The 21,126-nt window shown below is 37.1% G+C and overlaps 1 protein-coding gene across 2 annotated transcripts in view; it reads right to left on the bottom strand.

Moving 5' to 3' along the window:
• Positions 1 to 1,615: 1,615 nt before the first annotated feature.
• ONECUT2 (one cut homeobox 2) overlaps positions 1,616 to 21,126 on the bottom strand; it is a 43,636-nt gene continuing 24,125 nt past the window's right edge. The window contains exons 2-3 of one of the 2 annotated variants that reach the window (XM_063456826.1): positions 7,292 to 7,321; positions 1,616 to 1,949 (exon numbers count right to left, since the gene is read on the bottom strand). In XM_063456826.1, the coding sequence (XP_063312896.1) occupies positions 1,663 to 1,949; positions 7,292 to 7,321 (317 nt within the window). In that variant the 3' untranslated portion in view covers positions 1,616 to 1,662. The remainder of the gene's footprint in view (positions 1,950 to 7,291; positions 7,322 to 21,126) is intronic. The other variant, XM_063456825.1, reaches the window with a different exon arrangement.

Genomic DNA, 21,126 nt, shown 5'->3' with positions numbered 1-21,126 from the left:
CTATCTATAAGATCTGCTTCCTAAGATGTCTGTCCAAACACAGTGTGTAGTTTTGTTTTTTTTTGGTTTTTTTATGTGTTTGTTTTTGTTGTAGTTTTTTTTTTCCTGACGTGCTTCCTTTTCTTTAATGGAACAGTTTGTTGCAGAAGTAGGTGCAGAAAAAAAAAAACGTTTCTTTGGTTTCGATTAAGTTGTACATAAAAAAAGGTCTCAAGTGTCTTTAAAGAATTATTATAGCCTTTGGCTGTAGCTTTGGAACACAGACTCAAGTGTTCTAAGAGGGGCCATTCACTGGTGAGCAGGAACATAAAGTAACCATAAGCATTGTTTCTTCGGTGACGGATAGCAGCTGTATTTTCTACCTGTGCCAATCCTCCGGCAGCGTGAAATGTCCACGAAGATATTGTATAACTGCTTTCCCAGCAAGTAAAAAAAGAAAAAGAAAAAAAATGTATAAGATAAGCTGAAAACTACGTGGCTTTCTGATTTCTGAAGCAATCACAGTATTTGTGGGTTGTAAAACTAGATAATTGTTTTTCTTTCTTTGGTTAGACATTGTTCTTTGGTTTGCTGTATTGTCTTCAGATAAGTGAGAAGATGAGTATAAATGTATATATGTCCTGTTTTCTAACTTTGTGCCGTATGGCAAAATGGCAAGCAGTTAGATAAATGAGTTGGCTAAAAAATAAATAAATAAAAGTAAAGTGAAAAAGTAATTTAAAAAAATATTGCATGTGACAGATATTCCATATTCCATTGTTTTGGGGTGTTTTTTTTTTGCATGTTTTTTCTGTATCTGGCAAATGTAAAAAGCTGATCTAAAAAAAAAAAAAAAACAGTTTGAACAGCTTCTCTTTTTCGGTACATAGTTTTAGTGATCTCCTGAGTGTACATCTCTGTGTACGACATGAAACATGCCCGGTGAATTTCAATGTTGCTACCAACTGAGTGTATGCGTAAACTGAGGTTTATTTGTGGGATATCAGTGCTATTTTGTGCTTAATACTATAGTATTTATATATATTTATTTATTTTTTTGTTACTGTATCGGAAAGGTGTATGGTCATTCTGTGAAAATATATAAAGGCTGAAAAATATATCTAAAAATAAATAAAATCATTCTGATATAAATAAAAACAAAACAGTACATAGAATTTTTCTCTTGAAGCATAGAAGAAATTGTGCTCTGGTATGGGACATGGAGTTATGCGGTTTTGCTCAATGTCATCTTTGGTTTCTTGTGCTATGGACGGTATCAGCGTTCTGAAGATACGCTTAAAACAGTAAGATCCTCATTGTAATTGCTGGTTGACATGTTAAACCAAGTGCCTTAAACTGATGAGAGAGTGCTTTAAAAAGAGAGTGCCATCGGCTTTGCAAGACCCATAGTGTGTGAAGGCTCTGAAATTGAAATTTGGCCATTCTGTTGATGCGAAAGTTGGTCTTGCCATCAGGGTGGAAAAAGGCCAATGTGGCACCAGTTTTGTAGAGGCATCTCTGAGCATCAACCCAGGTGAATATAATGTATAACAAAACAAAGAAAAGTATCACCAGTGAATAGCCCCGCTAAAAAAATATATATATATATTTATATATATCCTTTCTTTCCTTTTTTTTTGGTTACAGTTGAGTTGTGCCCCACTTAGAAGCCTTTGTTTGCCCTCATGCTTTGGTACAAGTGCTGGAGTTTGAGGAGCTTCCCCCCGTACTTAAATCGTCCTGCCACTTCTCCAGGCTTCGCCTCCTGGCATTCATGAAGAAGTTACTGACAGTGGTGATTTCCAAGCCCAATTGCTGGGAGATGGTAATCTGCATTTCTTTGGATGGGCGCTTGTTCTCTTTGAAGATGGCAAATAGCGTTCTACGTTGGAGGTCAGTGAAAACTAGGCGGGATTTCTTCTGACTGTTGTTTCTGTCTTTGTTAGGTTCTTGTTCCTTGCGTTTACAAGCTTTGGCAAAAAAAAAAAAAAGAGAGAGAGAGAGAGAGAGAGAGAAAGCAACCATTAATAATGTATAACTCTGTTAACACAGTCATAATACAGAGTATAAAGAAAGGAGTTATGCTAAAAACATAAAAGGAATTGTAAAATGTATAACCAGAATTAGGGGCCACCTCCTGAATCATTAATAACATTGCAGAAATAAAAGACATTCAACAGGTGGAACACTGTACTTAGTAACTATTATAAGACCTGCGTGGGTATTAACATTCATTATTTGGAATATATCAGCTAGACATTGATTTAAAATAAAGTGAAATCATAATGATAAATACTTTATTATTACAGTTTTGGAACAGCTCCCCAGCCACTGTTCTATACTTCTCTCTTAAATCAGGAAGTGGCTGGGATATTACAGCCAATCCTATTGCTCAGTATGGGAGAATTACCCTGACTTGCACCCTTTCAAAAGATAATTGTACAAAACAAACTATGTGTATAGAAGATGCCAATACTGGTTGAGGGTATCAGGCATATAACTAATATAAAATAAAATGACGTGAAATAAAATATAGGAATCAAGTAAAATAGAACCAAAACTGTGTGCTTTTAAGATGGCACACACCTTATAAAGGGACAAGTTTGCACTACGGTATATAAGTGCACTTTATCTTTTTTTGAGTATTTAAAGGAACAATATAGCATCAGAAATACAAACATTGTGTTCTGAAAACTATTTAGAATATTGAAGAACCCTGTGTGCATTAAAAAAGCTTTTAATTTGCTTTTAGTCCCCTATTGCACTGGTCTTTAAGTGGTTACCCCACTCCCCAGCTAAGGTCACCAACCCATATAATCCCAGCCAATCCTATGCGTTCCTAGATGGAGCACTGGGTGGATAGTGTAAATCCACAGCGCCAGTCAGCATCTCCTCATAGAGATGCATTGAGTCAATGCCTCTCTATGGGAACATTCAGCTTCCCCATGCTTGGTGAACATCAGTCCTGTAATCTTTGCAGGATTGAACAAAATAAGCCCCTTTAGTAGCTGTCTGAGTGACAGCCAAAAAGGGTGGCTTTAAGCAGCAATGTAAACAATGCATTTTCTTAGAAAACAAAGCATTTACACTGCTCAGCCTTCAAGAAAAAGCTATATGACCAATTTGTATGTGGTGGTTTTGGTGCCCATAATGTCCCTTCAACAAAAAGAAAGATTGTGACAACAGTTAAAAGCAAGCTTTTCTGACATTGTCCGTTGCATTAGTCTCTACCAGCTCTGTCAGCGGGATATATCTCATGGATCTACAACATTTCTTCTTTAAAGGGGCAATTTAGGCACCCAGACCACTTTAGCTAATTGCAGTGGTCTGGATGCACGGTCCCTTTTGTACTTAAGGCTGTAATGTAAAACACTGCAGTTCCAAAGAAAGTCTGTTCTCAGTGGCTGTTAGGGGCGGTAGTGCCAGGAATACAGCATTGTATTCCTGGCACTACAGTATCCCTTTAAGAGCTGTCTTCTCACAACTGAAGATTCATATAGATCATCATCACCATTCACAAATAAATCAGATGCACATTATTTACTTTTAAAATTCATACTAGAACTAGGAATATTATCTTTTAATGCATGAATAATACAAATACTTTTTTAATCATGCCAAATATGTTCATAGGGGCTAATTATTTGTAGTCTATAATCATGTGACAACATGACAAGGACAGGTGTGTTGCATAGCAACATAAAATCATTCTTAAATTATTGTATCCTTTGTATATTTATATATTAGGCAGGGGAGGAATGATGAAAATAGAATATCTAAAACCGAATATCAATCAGTAAAAAAAGTATGCATTATTCATACCTCTCAATATGTTAATGAAGTGTGTGTGGGTGTGATCAGAGGCAGGGCCGTTCTGAGAAATTTTAGGTGACTTACTAATAATAATTTACGCAACTAAAACGTAATTTAGAACCAAAAAAAATGTATCATTTACACAGACATATTTCTAAACATGTTTATTGTAGTTTAAAGACACATTACTGTGAGTATTATTGCTGTGAAGCTCTGTTACACACGCAGACACACCAAAAATGCAGAGCTTCAAAAAAATAAAATAAACAGACAGAGGCATTGGAGCTAAAAATAGAGACTGTCCCTCATAAATGGCGACACACAACACCAAAAAACCATGACAATAAGAAATAAGTGTACTGTATTAAAGCGGATTCGTCACTTTTCAGTATTTCATAAAGATATTCTGCACTGAAATTTCAACTCAATCCAAAGATGATATAAGAAAAAGTAGAGACTACTTTGTCTTATGGTAAAGCCTTAGGTTGACTAAAGTTGACAAAAGGAGGTGCTCCTGTGGGATCCAGGCTTAGTCTAAGGAGGGACCTGTGGTCTCACAGGTTCTTCCATAGACCTCAGTGTTGTATTCTTGTGCATGTGTGAGAGTACAGCGCTGACGTGGCTCTTGGCAGTGGAAGTGCCTGAACCCGAACAGACCTGCGGCATGGAAATGGCTGAGAGAGACAGCTGAAGGTAAGTAAATCTCACTTCCCCATTGTCCTTTTCGGGGGTCTTTGAGCAATTAGTCTAAAACTATCCTTACCTTTTGTGTCATTTTATCCCACTCCCTCTAGCATGTAAGCTCATTGAGCAGGGCCCTCAACCCCTCTGTTCCTGTGTGTCCAACTTGTCTGGTTACAACTACATGTTTGTTCGTCCACCCATTGTACAGCGCTGCAGAATTTGTTGGCGCTATATAAATAATAACATAATAATAATAATAATAAAAAAATAAATATGCAAAGACTCCCGAAATTGACAGATCTGCTTTAAATAATTTAAAAGTAACCAACAATGTGACAAATCTGCAGGACAATAAGAAATAATGCCACTTCGTAGATGCCGATTCATAAAAGCACACAGAGCCCTCTGAAATAGTGACCTCAGTATATTAACACGGGCTGCATGCACTCAATGCAGTAAAGCACGCCACTGCTGTTGGAGCTCTCAGTGTATCACAGAGCAATGCTGTACATGTTTTTTCCCCAACTAAAAAGATGTAAAACTGCAACCATACTACAAGATATAAGTACATTTAGCCAAACTAATAAAAAAAGAGCACACTATTTAACCAAACTATATTACAAATCACTACATTTAAAGGAACGCAAACATGTCAGTATGACAGTCACTGGAGGCAGGTTAATCCTACACAAAAAAATAAATGAAAAGCAGTAAAAATTGCTGTTCCTGCAGAATGATAATGTTTTCAGCTGCAGAGTTAATACAGGGAGCACATGGCACCTAGACCACTTTGTTGAGATGATGTAGGCTGGGTGCCTACAGGGTTTTTTTAACCAAGTAATTAATTTGCGGCATGTCTGAATTTTCATTTCATATATTTTACAGCCGGGATTCCTGGATACAACACATTATAGAAAAAAATGTATCATCAGATTATCAGATTACATTTTTCATTTGAGTTTATATACATATACCAACTAGCACCTTTACTGCTCAGAATGTTATCTCAAAGTTGTCTGAGTGGCAGTCTACTTTTAATTTGAAAAGAAAAGAGCTAAAAAAAAAAATCCTGCAATAGGTATAGACTGTGAAAACAATTAAAAACAAATACAATAATGCAGTGGTGTCAGAGATATCTAATAATCTGGAAAGCAGTGATGTGTATTCCTGTCTCTTTATCCCCATTGACATAGGGAGTCTTCTAACAGAGCCACACATGATATAATGATGGAAAGTCCAGTCTCCTTGAGACAAATAGTCAAATTAATTAATTAAATAATAAGATTTGGCAACCTGAGAACCAATTTGATAAATGCATGCTAAATTACCAGAGCTGGGTAAAATATCGGATTTGGTCACATCAATTATTTTAGCCATAATGCAACAATTTGGCTCTGAATTGAATATGATAAAAAAAAAAAATATATATAGAAATAATTATCTTAAGTAATTTTAGGGGGGAAAAAGTATAAAACGAGAAAGTAACATCAATAATCCTATGAATTATAGAATTATTGACACATATCTTTTCTACTTGAGATAATATGACTGTATAAATTCACACATGAGGTCTACCTAGAAAGCAAATGGCTCCTATCTAGGGATCGCCCGATATTTATATTTTTTTTGACTTTTAGGCTGAGAGCCGATAAACCGATACCGATATTCTGTACATTTACCGTTTTGAAAAAAGAAACAATTTCTACACAAATCTACAGTTTACTTAATTTATTTAATTTTCTTTTTTTTATTAAGTGGTAAATGCAAAAAATATACATGCCAGTCCGATTTGTTTGTTTTCAAGAATATTTAGTGTTCCTCTCCCCTTCCCTGTCCCTTACTGTACCTCTCCCCTCCCTTCCCAAAAACAGGGGATTGGCGACTGTTCCGCACATAGAAGTTTGTCACCAGCATGCTATGTGTCCAGACAACAGATGCCGTTTATGGACAGAATTCACACTAGCAGCCTGGAACTATCTTCTTTCCTAGATGTCAATGAGAAATGTAATATCACTGTCTGTGTAGTGTTTCTTGGTGAAAAACTGCACATGCAAACGCTGAGCACCACGACCACTTCAAATCACTGAGTGGTCATGGTGCTTAGAATACCCCCTTTTTTAATTCTTTATATTTGAGATTTTTTTTTTTTTTTTTTTTTACACTTTTAAACTCAACCTTTGATCCTGATGAGATATATGAAATGAGCTTTGTTCAGATTGGTAATAATGGCATCGATAGCTCAAGACTTAATACAATATCAATGTATTCTTTCTGATGACAGAATTACAGTATCATTCACTAAAGAATTGGTGGCAATTCAAAGTGAATGAAGGTGAATTGGAAAATTTAGGCCGAAATAGTCTATTTAGAAAAATTCTCCAAGCCAACTCTGTTTGGCTTTTTTCCACCACTTTTAGGAATAAACTGTTAGAAATGATTCTTATCACTAAGTAACTACAATGAATACGCAGCTAGTTAGACAAACAAACACACTACATATCAAACACGACATCACATTCTAGCACAAATTAAAAATATGTTCTTACATTATAACAGTTTGCATGTAGTTGAATGGATTTAAGTAATGTCTACTATTTCAAGAGGAGTCACATTTCTCAATATGTTTAATATCACAGAAGATGAACAAAAGTACAGTAAATAAAAAATACAATGTGTGGTTTTGATTATATATATATGGACATGTAGATGGATAGGTATTCTAATGGAAAGCAGTTTGAATGAAATGTCAAGAGAAATACTAGTGAGTCCCCATATCCCAGTTGAATAGCCTGATATTATAAGATTAAACACTTACAGGACTGCAAGATACCGGCGAATTCAGGAGCTGCGTAGTAACATCAAGTGTAAATATGAAAAGAAAAAAAATATAATTAAAAAATGCATGGCTTCCCATTTTCCTTAATATTTAACATGCTTTTCTATCCTATCTTTAACATAACAAATGTTTACAGTGTTCATCTTAAGTTTGTATATTTGGCCAATCCTGGGACCTTCATCAGAAAGTCTTGATAAAGGTCCAAAGATCGAAAGGACTACTGCCGTTTTAACCGTGTTTTATATAAAAAAAAAAAAAAGTTATTTTGGATTACTCTTTAACCCCTTAAGGACCAAACTTCTGGAATAAAAGGGAATCATGACATGTCACACATGTCATGTGTCCTTAAGGGGTTAATAAACTTCTTACAGTTTAGCACCGAGACATAATCTAATCAAACTGTGAGTGCAGCCCACTCCATTATGTTCATATACACTCAGACATACACAAATGCATACACACACTTTTTATATTTTAAATGTGTGCGGATGGCATAAATCAAAATCATCAGTAAACAAAATAAAATTAAATATGTGCAAAATTATGTTCTTATTAGCAGATTTTAGAAAAATAAATAAATATTACAAATAGATAAACACTTTCAGTTAATGTTTAGATTATAACATATCGGAGGCACTAGAGCGGTGATTGCTAATCTTGGCACTGCAGAGATTTGTGGACTCCATTATGCTCACAAACATCTGCAGTACCGATGTTAGCTATCACCACGGTAGTGATCACATCAACCAGCATGCCTCTTTAAACAATCTTCTAGGAGAATTACTTACTTAGAAAGATTTTTTTTAAAATAAATAAATAAATAATAATAATAAACTGATAATATGGTCAACTAAAAGAGAGGAAACTCCTTGATGGTTGCAAGCTAGTACGTGTTCTCACCAGAACACTGATGAGACCTCACTTGGAGTATTGTACGCATTACTGGAGACTGTATCTCCAGAAAGATATTAATACTTTAGAGAGAGTTCAGAGAAGGGCTACTAAACTGGTTCATGGATTGCAGGATAAAACTTACAAGGAAAGGTTAAAGGATCTTAACATGTATAGCTTGGAGGAAAGACGAGATAGGGGGGATATGATAGAAACATTTAAATACATAAAGGGAATCAACACAGTAAAGGAGGAGACTATATTTAAAAGAAGAAAAACTACCACAACAAGAGGGGCAAAGGTTTAAAAATAATATCAGGAAGTATTACTTTACTGAGAGGGTAGTGGATGCATGGAATAGCCTTCCAGCTGAAGTGGTAGAGGTTAACACAGTAAAGGAGTTTAAGCATGCGTGGGATAGGCATAAGGCTATCCTCACTATAAGATAAGGCCAGGGACTAATGAAAGTATTTAGAAAATTGAGCAGACTAGATGGGCCGAATGGTTCTTATCTGCCGTCACATTCTATGCTTATTTTATGTTTATTTAATTATTCTGTTTAATATTATCTGCTATTAATCAATTATTCCCAAATTATGTTGCATTATAATGCAAAACTAGAGAGAGGGGTTTAATAAGTTTATTAACAAAACCTCAATTTGTAGCAAACTGACGTCTGAATGACTGAACCTAGGCTAAAATAGATGTGACTATAGCTGGTTCCACATCAGACATTTTTGACACTCCCAGTTCAATTTACTACAATTCAGAGTTTAGCGAACAAACATCTTGGACTGATATTGACATAGATCTGTCATTACAACATTTTTATAAAGTAACAATTTTAATTTTAGAAAAAGTAAGTTTCTAATGTTTGCCATTTCACTTCAAATCCTATTTTTCTTTTGGGCTAAAATTCTAAATTTGGCCTTGTATTCTATACTTTAACACTACTGTTAAAATGAATGTGATAGACATAAACATCTAGTGTACCATAGTCAAACAGCAAATAAGATGTACATTGGCTAGACTCTAGAGCAGGGATAGGCAACCTTCGGCACCCCAGATGTTGTGGACTACATCTCCCTTGATGCGTTGCCAGCATCATGGCTGTAAGAGCATTATGGGGGATGTAGTCCAAAACATCTGGAGTGCCAAAGGTTGCCTATCCCTGCTCTAAAGTGTGGAGATTAGTTGAATATTTAGAGTTCTGATGGTGCGTTATAAATCTATTGCAATAAATGTTGACATAAGTTGCAGAGCTGGATTTATAACATTAGTAAAGCTAATTTGTCCGGTAATCCATTCCAATCAGATAAGATAATAGTAATAATTCCTCTATTGAACAAGATCTGATATGATAGTCTCCTAAGTACAACTGTCCCAGGATTTTATTCTAGTATCCCACTTTTCTGGGACAGACACCAGAGCAAACTCTCCAAAAATGCAGCTCTGAATTCACTTGTTGTCAAAAGAGAGCTCTGAAAAAAGCGTCATATACTTCCGAGTGTTCTGTGCAGGTAAGTAGTTGGAAATTTGTGTCCTAATTCAGCATACTCACTAATTGTCAGTAATTCCACCAATACGCTTCTGTCACTGGCAAACCCACATGCCCAAGCTCGAGACTGAAAATAATCTTTGAATCCTGGACTATTTGTGGCCAAAGTTATAATAGTATTTTTCTGAGCATCAACTTCATAAAATTAGTTAAAATAGTGACAACATTCTCCCAAATCACTCGTACATACAAAACACAATATTCAGAAACGTGTATGGTTAGAAATAAACATATTCAAACTGTTCATCTGGCAATTATTAAAGAAAATTAGAGTTATTTCCTTATTTTTCAGATTATATATTAGTGCTAGTTTTCTTCAAATTCATTAAAAGTTATATTTTTTAAATGTTTGTTCCTGTAAAACACTTTTTTCATTAATGTTAAGTAACAGAGGAAATTTAATGCATACTTAATTTTTTTACTGAAAATAAAAATGGGAAAAACATAGATGTTGATTAGCAAAAATAATATTTCCTGAAGTCATGTGTGATGATAATTAAGATGTCCATTTATAGAGATTGTTCCTAGAAGGATGTTTGACTCGTATAATATAGATAAAGAAGCCATGCGGATTCCAATGCTGTTATGATCTCTGCTAGTAGGCTTTAGAAATCAATTTGATTACCTCTCTGAATTAAGTATGCATAACTGAGAGCAATCGAGATCAATACGAATCAGGTTAAGTAGCCCGCTGTGTATGAAACTATCATGTAACAAGATGCTTTGTGAATGAATATGAAAATAAACACATTGTCAAGGCTAGCTATGATATATGTAATTATGGAGGATTCTGGCTAAGTTTAGTCTGCTCACAAATTTAATTCCTTATTTATTTTACCCACACCAGCCATTCAAATATGACCAGGGTAACTGAAATTCCCAACAATTTTGATATACATTTTGCTAGACAAATTCCTCAAAAATAGATTCTATATTTATTTAAACAAGTATATTTTGTATATAAAAAAAATACAATGAAAATAAAAATCCAAGGATATTTTGTTTTGTTTTCAATAGCTAAAACAGGTAAGAACGGGGCTTGTCTTGTTTATGCATTAGACAGACAGACAGACAGACAGATTAAAATGCAAGGTGTTAGTTCCAAAGCACTGAAACTGCACTGTGTGTATGATGGGATTCAAACTTGTGCAGTTTTAGAATGTGGGTAGTTACATAGGCTGAAAAGAGACACGTGTCCATCAAGTTCAGCCTTTCTCCCATTTGTTTGCTGTTGATTCAAAAGAAGGCAAAAACACCCAAACTAGGGAAAAAATTCCCTCTTGACCCCAGAATGGCAGTCAGATTAATCCTTGGATCAAGAAGCTATTACCCTACAGTTGAAAGATTATATCCTTGAATATTCTGTTTTTGCAAGTATGCATCTAGTTGCAGTTTAAACATCTGTACGGACTCTGATAAAGCCACTTCTTTGGGCAGAGAATTCCACAATCGTCATTTTCTTTTTGTCAATCTCTTTTTACTGAATTTAGCATTTGAGAGACAGTACATACAAAGGAACACAAGTATGAAAGTAATACAAAAGCTTGTATAGACACAAATAATAGCAAGGTTGCATAACCCGAGAATCGTTACAGTTGTCATATTCTAAACACATAAATTCAGCAAGTTGATTAGCAGCACCTGAAAAAGCTACCCTGCAGTATGTAGAATTTATATGAGGCAGGATTCCTTGCCTGATGTATCATATGATTTACTACCTGCAGCATTTGACTTATACAGAATATAGGAAAGCCCATTACAAGTGATATGGAAAACATGGAGGAAACAGCAACATACTGGCTATAAATGCTATAAAGCCCAGCATACGTATCGTTGACATACCTATGAAGGCCACACACGCTTTTACAAACATTTTGCATCAAATGTGTACATTTCTCTAATCTGCCCAGTGATTAATACAGACACATACAGCACCAATAGTTAATGGGAGATTAAACGCCGTAGTTTTTTCTGGTGACTATAGTTTCCCTTTAAAGCCGGGCTGAAGAGGGAGGAAGGGGCTAAAATCTTACCTTTCTCCAGCGCGGGGCTCCCTCGGCACTGGGGACTCTCCTCCTCCTTCAGTCGTCATCGGCTGAATGTGCATGCGCGCGCATTCAGTCAGTCCATAGGAAAGCATTCTCAATGCTTTCCTATGGACGCTGGCGTCTTCTCACTGTGATTTTCACAGCGCGGAAGCGCCTCTAGCGGCTGTCAATGGACCACTAGAGGCTTGATCAACCAATATGTAAACATAGCAGTTTCTCTGAAACTGCTATGTTTACAGCAGGCAGGGTTAACCCTAGATGGACCTGGCACCCAGACCACTTCATTGAGCTGAAGTGGTCTGGGTGCCTACAGTGGTCCTTTAATAGGTGAATAAAAGGTGTAGTTTTCTGCTGCACCAAATATAACCCTAACATCCTTTTTATTAACACTGGGTGAATTATCTTATAACAATTGCCAAAATAAACAAATGTTTACTGAATTTCTTAAGCAAATGATCACTGTATTTTTTGGCAAGCATTTGATATTCATTTTGCTGAATGCAATGAAAGTCAATGGCTTAGAAATTATGCTGAATCTTGTGCTTGCTCAATGTAACCCTATTGTGTCTATGAGGCGAAAGCACATTAAAAGGTTATTGTTCCTTGTGCTTTCTCAATGTAATGTCTAAAGAGAATGTACATTATCCTGTTAGAATGTTGAGCTTTGTTCAATGTCCACAGGAAAATAGAATGCAGTTTCTCAATGCACAATGCACAAGCAGAATATGTATATTCTTTTGTTAGAATGCTGTGCTGCTTCAATGTTTATCTGCAAGAAGAAAGCACATTACTCTTAAAATGATGAGCATTTACTTTGTAAATGTAAGAGGGGTTGTATATTGCACTGGTAGAATATTATGATCAATGGAAAATACATATTCTACTAAAAAAAATGGGAAATGTACGCTCTACAGGTTTTAAATCAAATTGTACATTTGATATACTCTTTTTATTCTGTATACTCCTCGTAGAATTGTAAATGATTAATTGCTTGGATTTTTAATGTAAGACAATGGGTAGAATGACAGATTCCCATGGTAAAAGCATGTGCCTTTCCAGAGCAAATCTGTAAGAATTAGATTTCCCAGCAACATTATGTATTCTTATTACATAGTGCCGATATATCCTGCAACAATGTACAATGTGTTTACTATATAAGTTTTAATTAGAAGTACACTTTAAGGACCTGGATGCGGTTTTGGTGCACAAAGATAGTCCCTTTTTTTCAGACCAAATGGGAAGGTTTAAATTATTCCCCCAGTGCAGCCCGCAGTGTCGGACTGTGAGCGTGGTGATGTCACATACGCGTGATAATGTAAACATTGCGCGGACGTAATGGCGTTAGAGCCGATTTAGTGGGTGTTTACGTTGTGCAGCCCCAGCTGCTGCAGTCCAGTCTACTCCCTTTTCTTTCAGAAAGATTTCTGGACACTTGTTTTAACTATCGTGTCGGAAGGCGAAAGCTGTGACGTCACGTACGCTCAGTGACGTGAGTTGTCGCGTGGACGTGATGATGTCAGAAGCTACATACAGAATTCGGAACCACCCTGAGTGGCTGGTGCTGGGAGTTTGGTTTAATTAACTCTCTTGATCTTCCCCACACTTGTTCTCAACTAGGGCTTACTATTGTAGCACTAATACGGGTGCCGAAAGGTCGAGTACTTATTATCCCCTGCTCTAGGTCAGTATGCCTGTGGTTACATTAAAATATGGGTTTTTATTATGAGCACTTTATATTGAGGTTCATGTGGTTACATATATGTTCCACAGCATGCCTGCACTGTATATTTGCACTTTGTTTGCATGGTTTGACGGTTTCATTATATGAATAAAATATTTTCTATATGCAACTATTCTTGGTGTGCTTTGGGTTTATTCATTATATGAAATTATTCCTAAGCTTGTCACACAGCTACGCACAGATGTCATTTAATGTTCACTGAATGGTTTTTTTTGTACTAATCTACTACTTAACTTAATAAAAAGAGAACATTCAAAAAGCATTCATCAGTAAAAATCCACATTCAAATTGAAATAATTGCTCATACAATTCATCTACACAAGCCTACATTCTTGATTTATCAAATGAGCAAATCACCTCTCATAGTGATGCTAAGGAGGCAAGCCATTTTACAAACATCTACTCGACTTTACTATTGAGGACTTTCATTCTTCAGATACAAAAATATGAAATATTTCTGGCACACATACACATCACCATTAATCCGAAGCAGGCTACTGTCAATGCGGCCTATGCAGGGCTAATTCATGAGCCTGTCATGAATGAAGAATTTTTGCACTGCGGCTGTTTGCTGCGCATGCGCAATAGGCTGCCAATGCTTTCCTATGGAAAGCATTGGATTGGCTGAGATCATCAATTTTAATCATCTCTGCCATGGGTGTAGGACCAGCCACGGCAAGACTTAAACAGCCACACAGGCACTATAGCGTCAGGAATACATGTTTGCATTACTGACACTATAGTGTTGCTTCAAATTACATAAATCAAACGGACAGCCTTTTTTCCCCCAAAAGACTCCCCAAAACTCCTGTTCGCATGGTAGCATAAAAAGGGTTGTTAAAAGGTTGTGTGGCAGTTTATTAGCACTTGGTAAAACTGATAAATCTATTTTTAAACCCAAGAGGAAGAGCACTTTTCTACAACAAAATAACAGTGGCAATTGTTTTAAAAAGATCTCATTACACAACCGTAACCAATGTAGCCGTGCATTAATGCTATTCTAATGCCCTATTAATGTGAAACTACAAAACAAATGAAAAACAACTCAGCAATGTTACTTGCTAATTACAAGCAGCCGGTGATGGAGTATAGAGACATGTGAATTAAACTTTACGATGTGATAGCAAGAGGGTAAAAAGGGTTGGGATTTAATGAGTATATTGGTTGCATTTTCTTTTAGCCTCATCCAATCAAAAATCAATAAAATACTTTTTTTTGTATGTGTGCGTGCATTTAAATGACTCGTAATTACCTACAAAATTCAACCGTTGAATCTCACTTTTGCAAAGAGCATCAAATTAAAAAGTGCCCCTTTCTATTGAACGCACACTTTTTTTCCCAGAACTCAACGTACAAACCTGTACTATGCTGTAATATAGCTGCAGTTTTAGAATCATTTAATATTTAAATGTTTTATGGGCTATGCTGCTGATTAATGAGGTGAACAAGTCTCCACTCTTGATGATGTCAATTATGCTATTGGTTTAGCATCAGTGTAAATTAGCGGATCATTTAATTTGTAATTGCATAATAATCAACTGAATTCTTCAAGTAGTCATTGCAACAAAATATTGTGTGCAGCTCCTTAGAATTATTTCTAGGTTTCACTAATTTTAGTTTAAATTTAAACTGTACCTGCCAAACTAGTATTACATAGTAGCATACTGCAGTAATAAAGTTTTATTTTTATATTGTGCTACCCAAATGTACTTAAAGGGACACTATAGTCACAACTTTAGAAACATAGAATGTGACGGCAGATGAGAACCATTCGGCCCATCTAGTCTTCCCAATTTTCTAAATACTTTCATTTAGCTTAATGAAGCAGTTTTGGTGTATTGATCAGACCTCTGAGGTTTCACTGCTCAATTCACTGCCATTTAGTAGTTAAATCACTTTTTTCTGTTTATGCAGCACTAGCCACACCTCCCCTGGCTGTGACTGATACAGACTGCATGTTTGAGACCTATACCTGTATAAAGTCAGCAGAGATATTTTCTTTACCAATAGAGTTTTAAGAGAATGAATGCGAGTAACACATTGTAATGTGAAATGTTTGGCAAAGTGGAGGTGCATACAGTTTAAATCTGAAGCAAAAAAACCCACTTATTCTACACGTTTTTAGCCAAGGTGTTCAGACTACATATTAAAGGGACTCTGCAGTGCCAGGAAAACAAACCGTTTTCCTGGCACTGCAGGTCCCCTCTCCCTCCCACCCCCCATCCCAAGTTGCTGAAGGGGTTAAAACCCCTTCAGTGACTTACCTGTATCCAGCGCCGATGACCCTCAGCGCTGGTTCAGGGTCCGCCCACGTTCCTCCCCTGCCGATGTCATCCGGCGAGGAGACCTATTGCGCATGTGTGGTTACCCGCGGGGGAGCGCATTAGACCTCCCCATAGGAAAGCATTGAAAAATGCTTTCAATGCTTTCCTATGGGGATTTCAGAGACGCTGGAGGTCCTCACATAGCGTGAGGATGTCCAGCGACACTATAGCACACAAAATGTGTGCTATAAACCCAGAAGTGCCCTCTATTGGCCACTAGAGGAGGAGTTAACCCTGCAAGGTAAATATTGCATTTTATGAAAACTGCAATATTTCCAGTTGCAGGGTTAAGGGTAGTGGGAGTTGTCACCCAGACCACTTAAATGGGCAGAAGTGGTCTGGGTGCCTGGAGTGTCCCTTTAATTAAACCCCAATTCCTTTAGACTGCAAGGTAAATTTAGCAGGGTCATCACCATCTCCTGCCTGCCATCAATGATTTTTTATATGTTAGTGTGGCGGTAACAGCCCCGCCACTTGTGCCTGGAGAGGACTGCTTGCCAGCCTCTTGCCATGTGATTATGGTCCCTGGGAGGTTTGGCCCTTGAAATAACAGATTTGGGCATATTGTATTTTATTATGCTGCTGCTGGCCCTTTAAGAAGCATCTGGGGACATACTGTGGAGTTACTGGGTGGCCACAATTTCATGTATCAGAGGCACATGGTGAGAACAATGGATGTAGCACATGGTGAGAACAATGGATGGCGGCCATTTTAACTCACAGACACTGTTTGGACTTTTCTATACGGTGCCATCTCGCCGGTATTTGGTGCACAAAGACATTGTGCAGTAGTTTTAAACTATACAACAGGGGACACATTATACGGTAATTATTTTTCATATAGCCTGTATATGTTCTGCGGAATCTGCATTAAACTGTATCTTCCAAACTACTGAACGGATCTGGGTGAATTTTGGATATGTGGTTCACCCAGATCCCCCGGTTCCGAGGTTATTGCATGTTTTGGGGTCCCTGTGATGTGTTTTATAAAACTGTATTTCTCTGCCTGTGATAATTATATTACCCTTTGTGTTCAGTAATCATATCACAGGCAGAGGGGAGGATTTTGTGTGGGAGTGTCTGTGTGTATTGTACGGATTGATTGGTTGTATTTCAAAACCCTGTGGGCAGTATTATGTTTGTGGATTGTGAATAAAAGAGGCTGTTTGTGCCAGTACAGGCAGTTCTGCTTGACCCTCAAACAAAGTGTCGTCTCGTTATTGGGGGAATTGGATTGTATGCTGATTGCCAGGAATGTAAGCGGATTGTATGCTTTTCCTGTTCAGCTGTTTCCAGTGTTCGTGTGTTTCCTGTTCGGGAGTTGGAGAATTCGTGTAGTTTGCAGTTCGGGAGACTGGTGCTTGCAGTAGCTGTCTGTGCATTGGAAAGGGGAATATCGCCTAAACGGTTTTTAACCTCTCGTGTCCAAAACGGTCCGTTACAGTTAGTGTTTGTTTTAAAAAGCAAACAAACAAACCGTTAAATAAATGTGTTTAATTCTCATGCAGTTGCAGGTGAATGCATTATATATGTAGCAATGTACTAATGTGTGGTCTATTATTTCTATTTGTGTGCCTCGAGTGCAGGCAACCCTATATGTGAAAAGGAGATTGAATATTTATTGCAGTGACAGGCAACTCATGATATGAACATTTATTACATGCTGATATCTTTTCCTGTTACTCTTAAACCTGTAGCTAAAATATTTGTATCTTGGTTTGGGTTCTATGAGAATGACTAATATTTATAGCTGAAACTTTTCCTTACACAACACATTGGGACTGGTTTAATTATTAGCAAGAAGTCAGTGCGGCATTTTGGAGACAAATCATGGATCTATCATTATCACAACTCATCTGTGCATCCAAGTGATGCGCACAACCCGTTAAATCATCTGTCAGCTTTATAGGCAGCAGTTGGAGAAGAAAGGCTGGAATTATTTGTGAAGGCATCATAAATCTGCTCATCTTTAAAGACGAAACATGGAATTCCTCTTTGCACCGTGGGTAATATTGCAGCAGCCAGGCTGAAAATCGACCACAGGTAGTTATTTAGAGGGGCATTGATCTGGTACAGTATTTTGAACTGTAGAACAGAGATAATTCAACCTTCTTTGTGACTTGTTCCCAAACTCAAACAGCAAAAAGGTGCTTTCAATTAAACAATGATTTTTTTTCACTTAACATTGTTTTTTTCTGACATATCTGTGTTATTTTTTTTGTATTCAAGCAAAGGTCGGGTTGTTTTTTGTTTTTTTTCCCTGTAGGTGAAGTTGCACAGAATTGCCATCAAGTCTATTGAAAGCGGTCTGGGCATAGAAACGGTTAAATCCAAAGGCAGATTTTAATTGGAAACAGTGGCAACATTTTGGCCCTCATTAAAGGATCACTATAGTGTCAGGAAAACAAAGCTGTTTTCCTGACACTATACAATCCTAAGGGTCCCCCCAACCCTCAGGGTCCCCCTCCCGCTGGGCTTAAAGGGAGCCGAATGCGCATGCGCGGCAAGAGCCGCGCACGCATTCAAACAGTCCATAGGAAAGCATTTGTCAATGTTTTCCTATAGACGTTCTGCACGCTGGATGCGATTTTCGCATCCAGCATCGCAGAAGCGCCTCTAGCGGCTGTCAGGAAGAGAGCCACTAGAGGTTGGATTAACCCTGCTATGTAAACATAGCAGTTTCTCTGAAACTGCTAGGTTTACATCTGAAGGGTTAAAACCTGGGGGACCTGGCACCCAGATGACTTAATTGAGCTGAAGTGGTTTGGGTGACTATAGTGTCCCTTAAAGCAAAATATAAAAGTATCCAGAAGAGAATATTGGCAGGTGTAATAAAAAGGGAAACATTACCAATGCCAATAGGCTGAGAGCACCGCGCTAACCTGCCCCTAACACTCTCATCCTACCAAAAAATTCCAGGTTGGATGAAATGAACACAGAAGGGTTATGGCCCTTAACACTGGGGAGGGGACAGTGCCAGGGGTCTCTAGATAGCATAATCACAACAATGTGCAGTGTGGGCAGTGGTTATATTGCTAAGAATGTTCCTTTAAGATATCTACCTGCATACATGAGCTCTGGAAAAATAATTTTATATCTATTATAATAAGATAATAAGATATCTTAAGGGTGCATTGACACACACAGGAAAAACATTTAAGTAGGGAGGCAGGGATTAACTACTGAGACAATAGATTGACTGCCTATAAGACAATAGATTGACTGCCTATTCCTATAAGGAATTTGTTTTAAGGATTTTTTTTAGAAAGTGAGAAAGGACAGTTTAGAGTGCTCCATAGATTAGGGAAGATCTAGAAAAATACACTATGCAAGATTTCAGATGGAAATAAGGACTGTTGACGACTATCAGTGGAGTGTTGAACCAAGCTTAGAAATATAGTAATCAGACATTATATGTACTTAATGTTTACTGAATGAAGCTTAATGATGTCCTCTTAATGTAACTGAACTGAAACTAAACCTAGAATTTGGAATGGAAAAATAAACAATTTTTCAGCTTATAATTTTTACACAAAAAAGTGCAAGTCAAGAAAAAGTATTCAATCTAGATTCACGTATCAGTCCTGATTGTTAAACGCCTCATATGTCTGGGACCTAAGTTAATTTTTGGTAGTTAATGCTAACCCTATCCCAACTCTACCCTTATGCTTACATTAACACTAACCATATACCTATTTTAATCTTATGATTTTCAAAGGTAACTTAATAGATAAACACCAGCTTACACTGGTGAATAGCTCTCAAATTTTAAACGATGAGACCAGATATGTGTACCATAACCACTGTGTCACTGCAAGAATAACCGCCACCTGCGGTTAAAAGTGTAAATAGTAAGTGTGTCTATTGAATAACCAATAGCAGTAGCAGGACTCTGTGGAGATAGTTATTAAGGCAGTGTGAGTTCACAAAATAGCAATAATGCTATTTTAATCTTACCCTACACTTTTTATACATAAAGCATTTCACACGGAACAAAACATCTTTCTCAGTGAATATACAAGCCATGCCGCATGGTGATTTGTCTTAGACTATGGACACAGCTCTTTTTAGACATCTTTACTTAGAGTGCATGCATAACAATTTTCTATGTATGCTTATTGAATAACTGACATTGATTCAACGGTTACCCTGCAAAGCATTTTTAATTGACAGCAGAAACACATGAAAGTGATGTCACAGAGCATTTATTTAACTTCCGTGTTATCGAAAAATAATATTTCCTGAGAACATATTAATTCCTAAACATGGGACGATGATAGATAGAGAAATAGAGAGATAGATAAATAGAGAGATAGATAGACAGACAGTAAAGATTTTCATTTTTTAAAATACCATGATCTGCCTACATACGTTAGTTATACCATTATTTTATCTGTAAAATAGGTAACTACATATTGCTGTAATACTGCTAGCGAATGATATAAGCTCCTTTCTAAAAGCATTGAGACCTTATTAAATTGCAACGGGGCCCACTGTTATAATATCTGTGAGGTGTAGTTGTAATAAAACAGTGCAGCAATTCTCCACTATCAGTAGTATTCTGGCTTTTTAGCTGGAGCAACGGGGACTAAATCTGAGCAATAGGCCACGCAGCCTAGAATCTGATTCCAAGGACATTTATTCTGTTCACTGGATGGTGTCTTGTAAAACAAGTCGGTCATGCATGACATCAGAAAGGACGTTTCCCACTGTGCGTCCAGTTGCTGATAAAGAAGATAGGCAGCTCTGATAAAAGTATTACTATTATAAATTACCATTGGCACTCCAGCTGTTAGCAGGCTTGTCAATAGGGTAACATGATTCAAAAACACTTGGAACGCTAAGGGTTACTATCACAGCCTCAGAATTGAATGTGTTAGTATTTTGTTTTAAACGTTGCAGGAAAATGCAAGGTGCACCCTCTTTGCATTCAGTAAGCTAGCCTATACTATATCTCTGCAGGTTGTTGGGAAGGATGTTAGATTTGATCCCATTTATGTTTCAGAATCAAGCCATGGGATGGTGCTATATAATGCGTATCATACAAAACAAAACACTAGATTTTATCAAAGATACAAAAAAAGCATGTGCGATGCCTCTGGCTTGAGTCCTGGAGATGGGAGATTCTGATGTAGTTTGTTGGATAGACCAAAATGGTGTGGTATCCACTGAACTGGATCAGAGTCTCCCAGCTGTGATCAGGGTCTCACAAAATTACATGTGTGGGTCTGTCATACTGATTGGTAGAAAAT

The sequence above is a fragment of the Pelobates fuscus genome, chromosome 5 (assembly GCF_036172605.1).
Source record: "Pelobates fuscus isolate aPelFus1 chromosome 5, aPelFus1.pri, whole genome shotgun sequence".
Taxonomy (NCBI): Eukaryota; Metazoa; Chordata; class Amphibia; order Anura; family Pelobatidae; genus Pelobates; species Pelobates fuscus.
The sequence above is the reverse complement of the archived record's forward strand: the minus strand, read 5'-3'. Positions and strand labels throughout refer to the sequence as shown.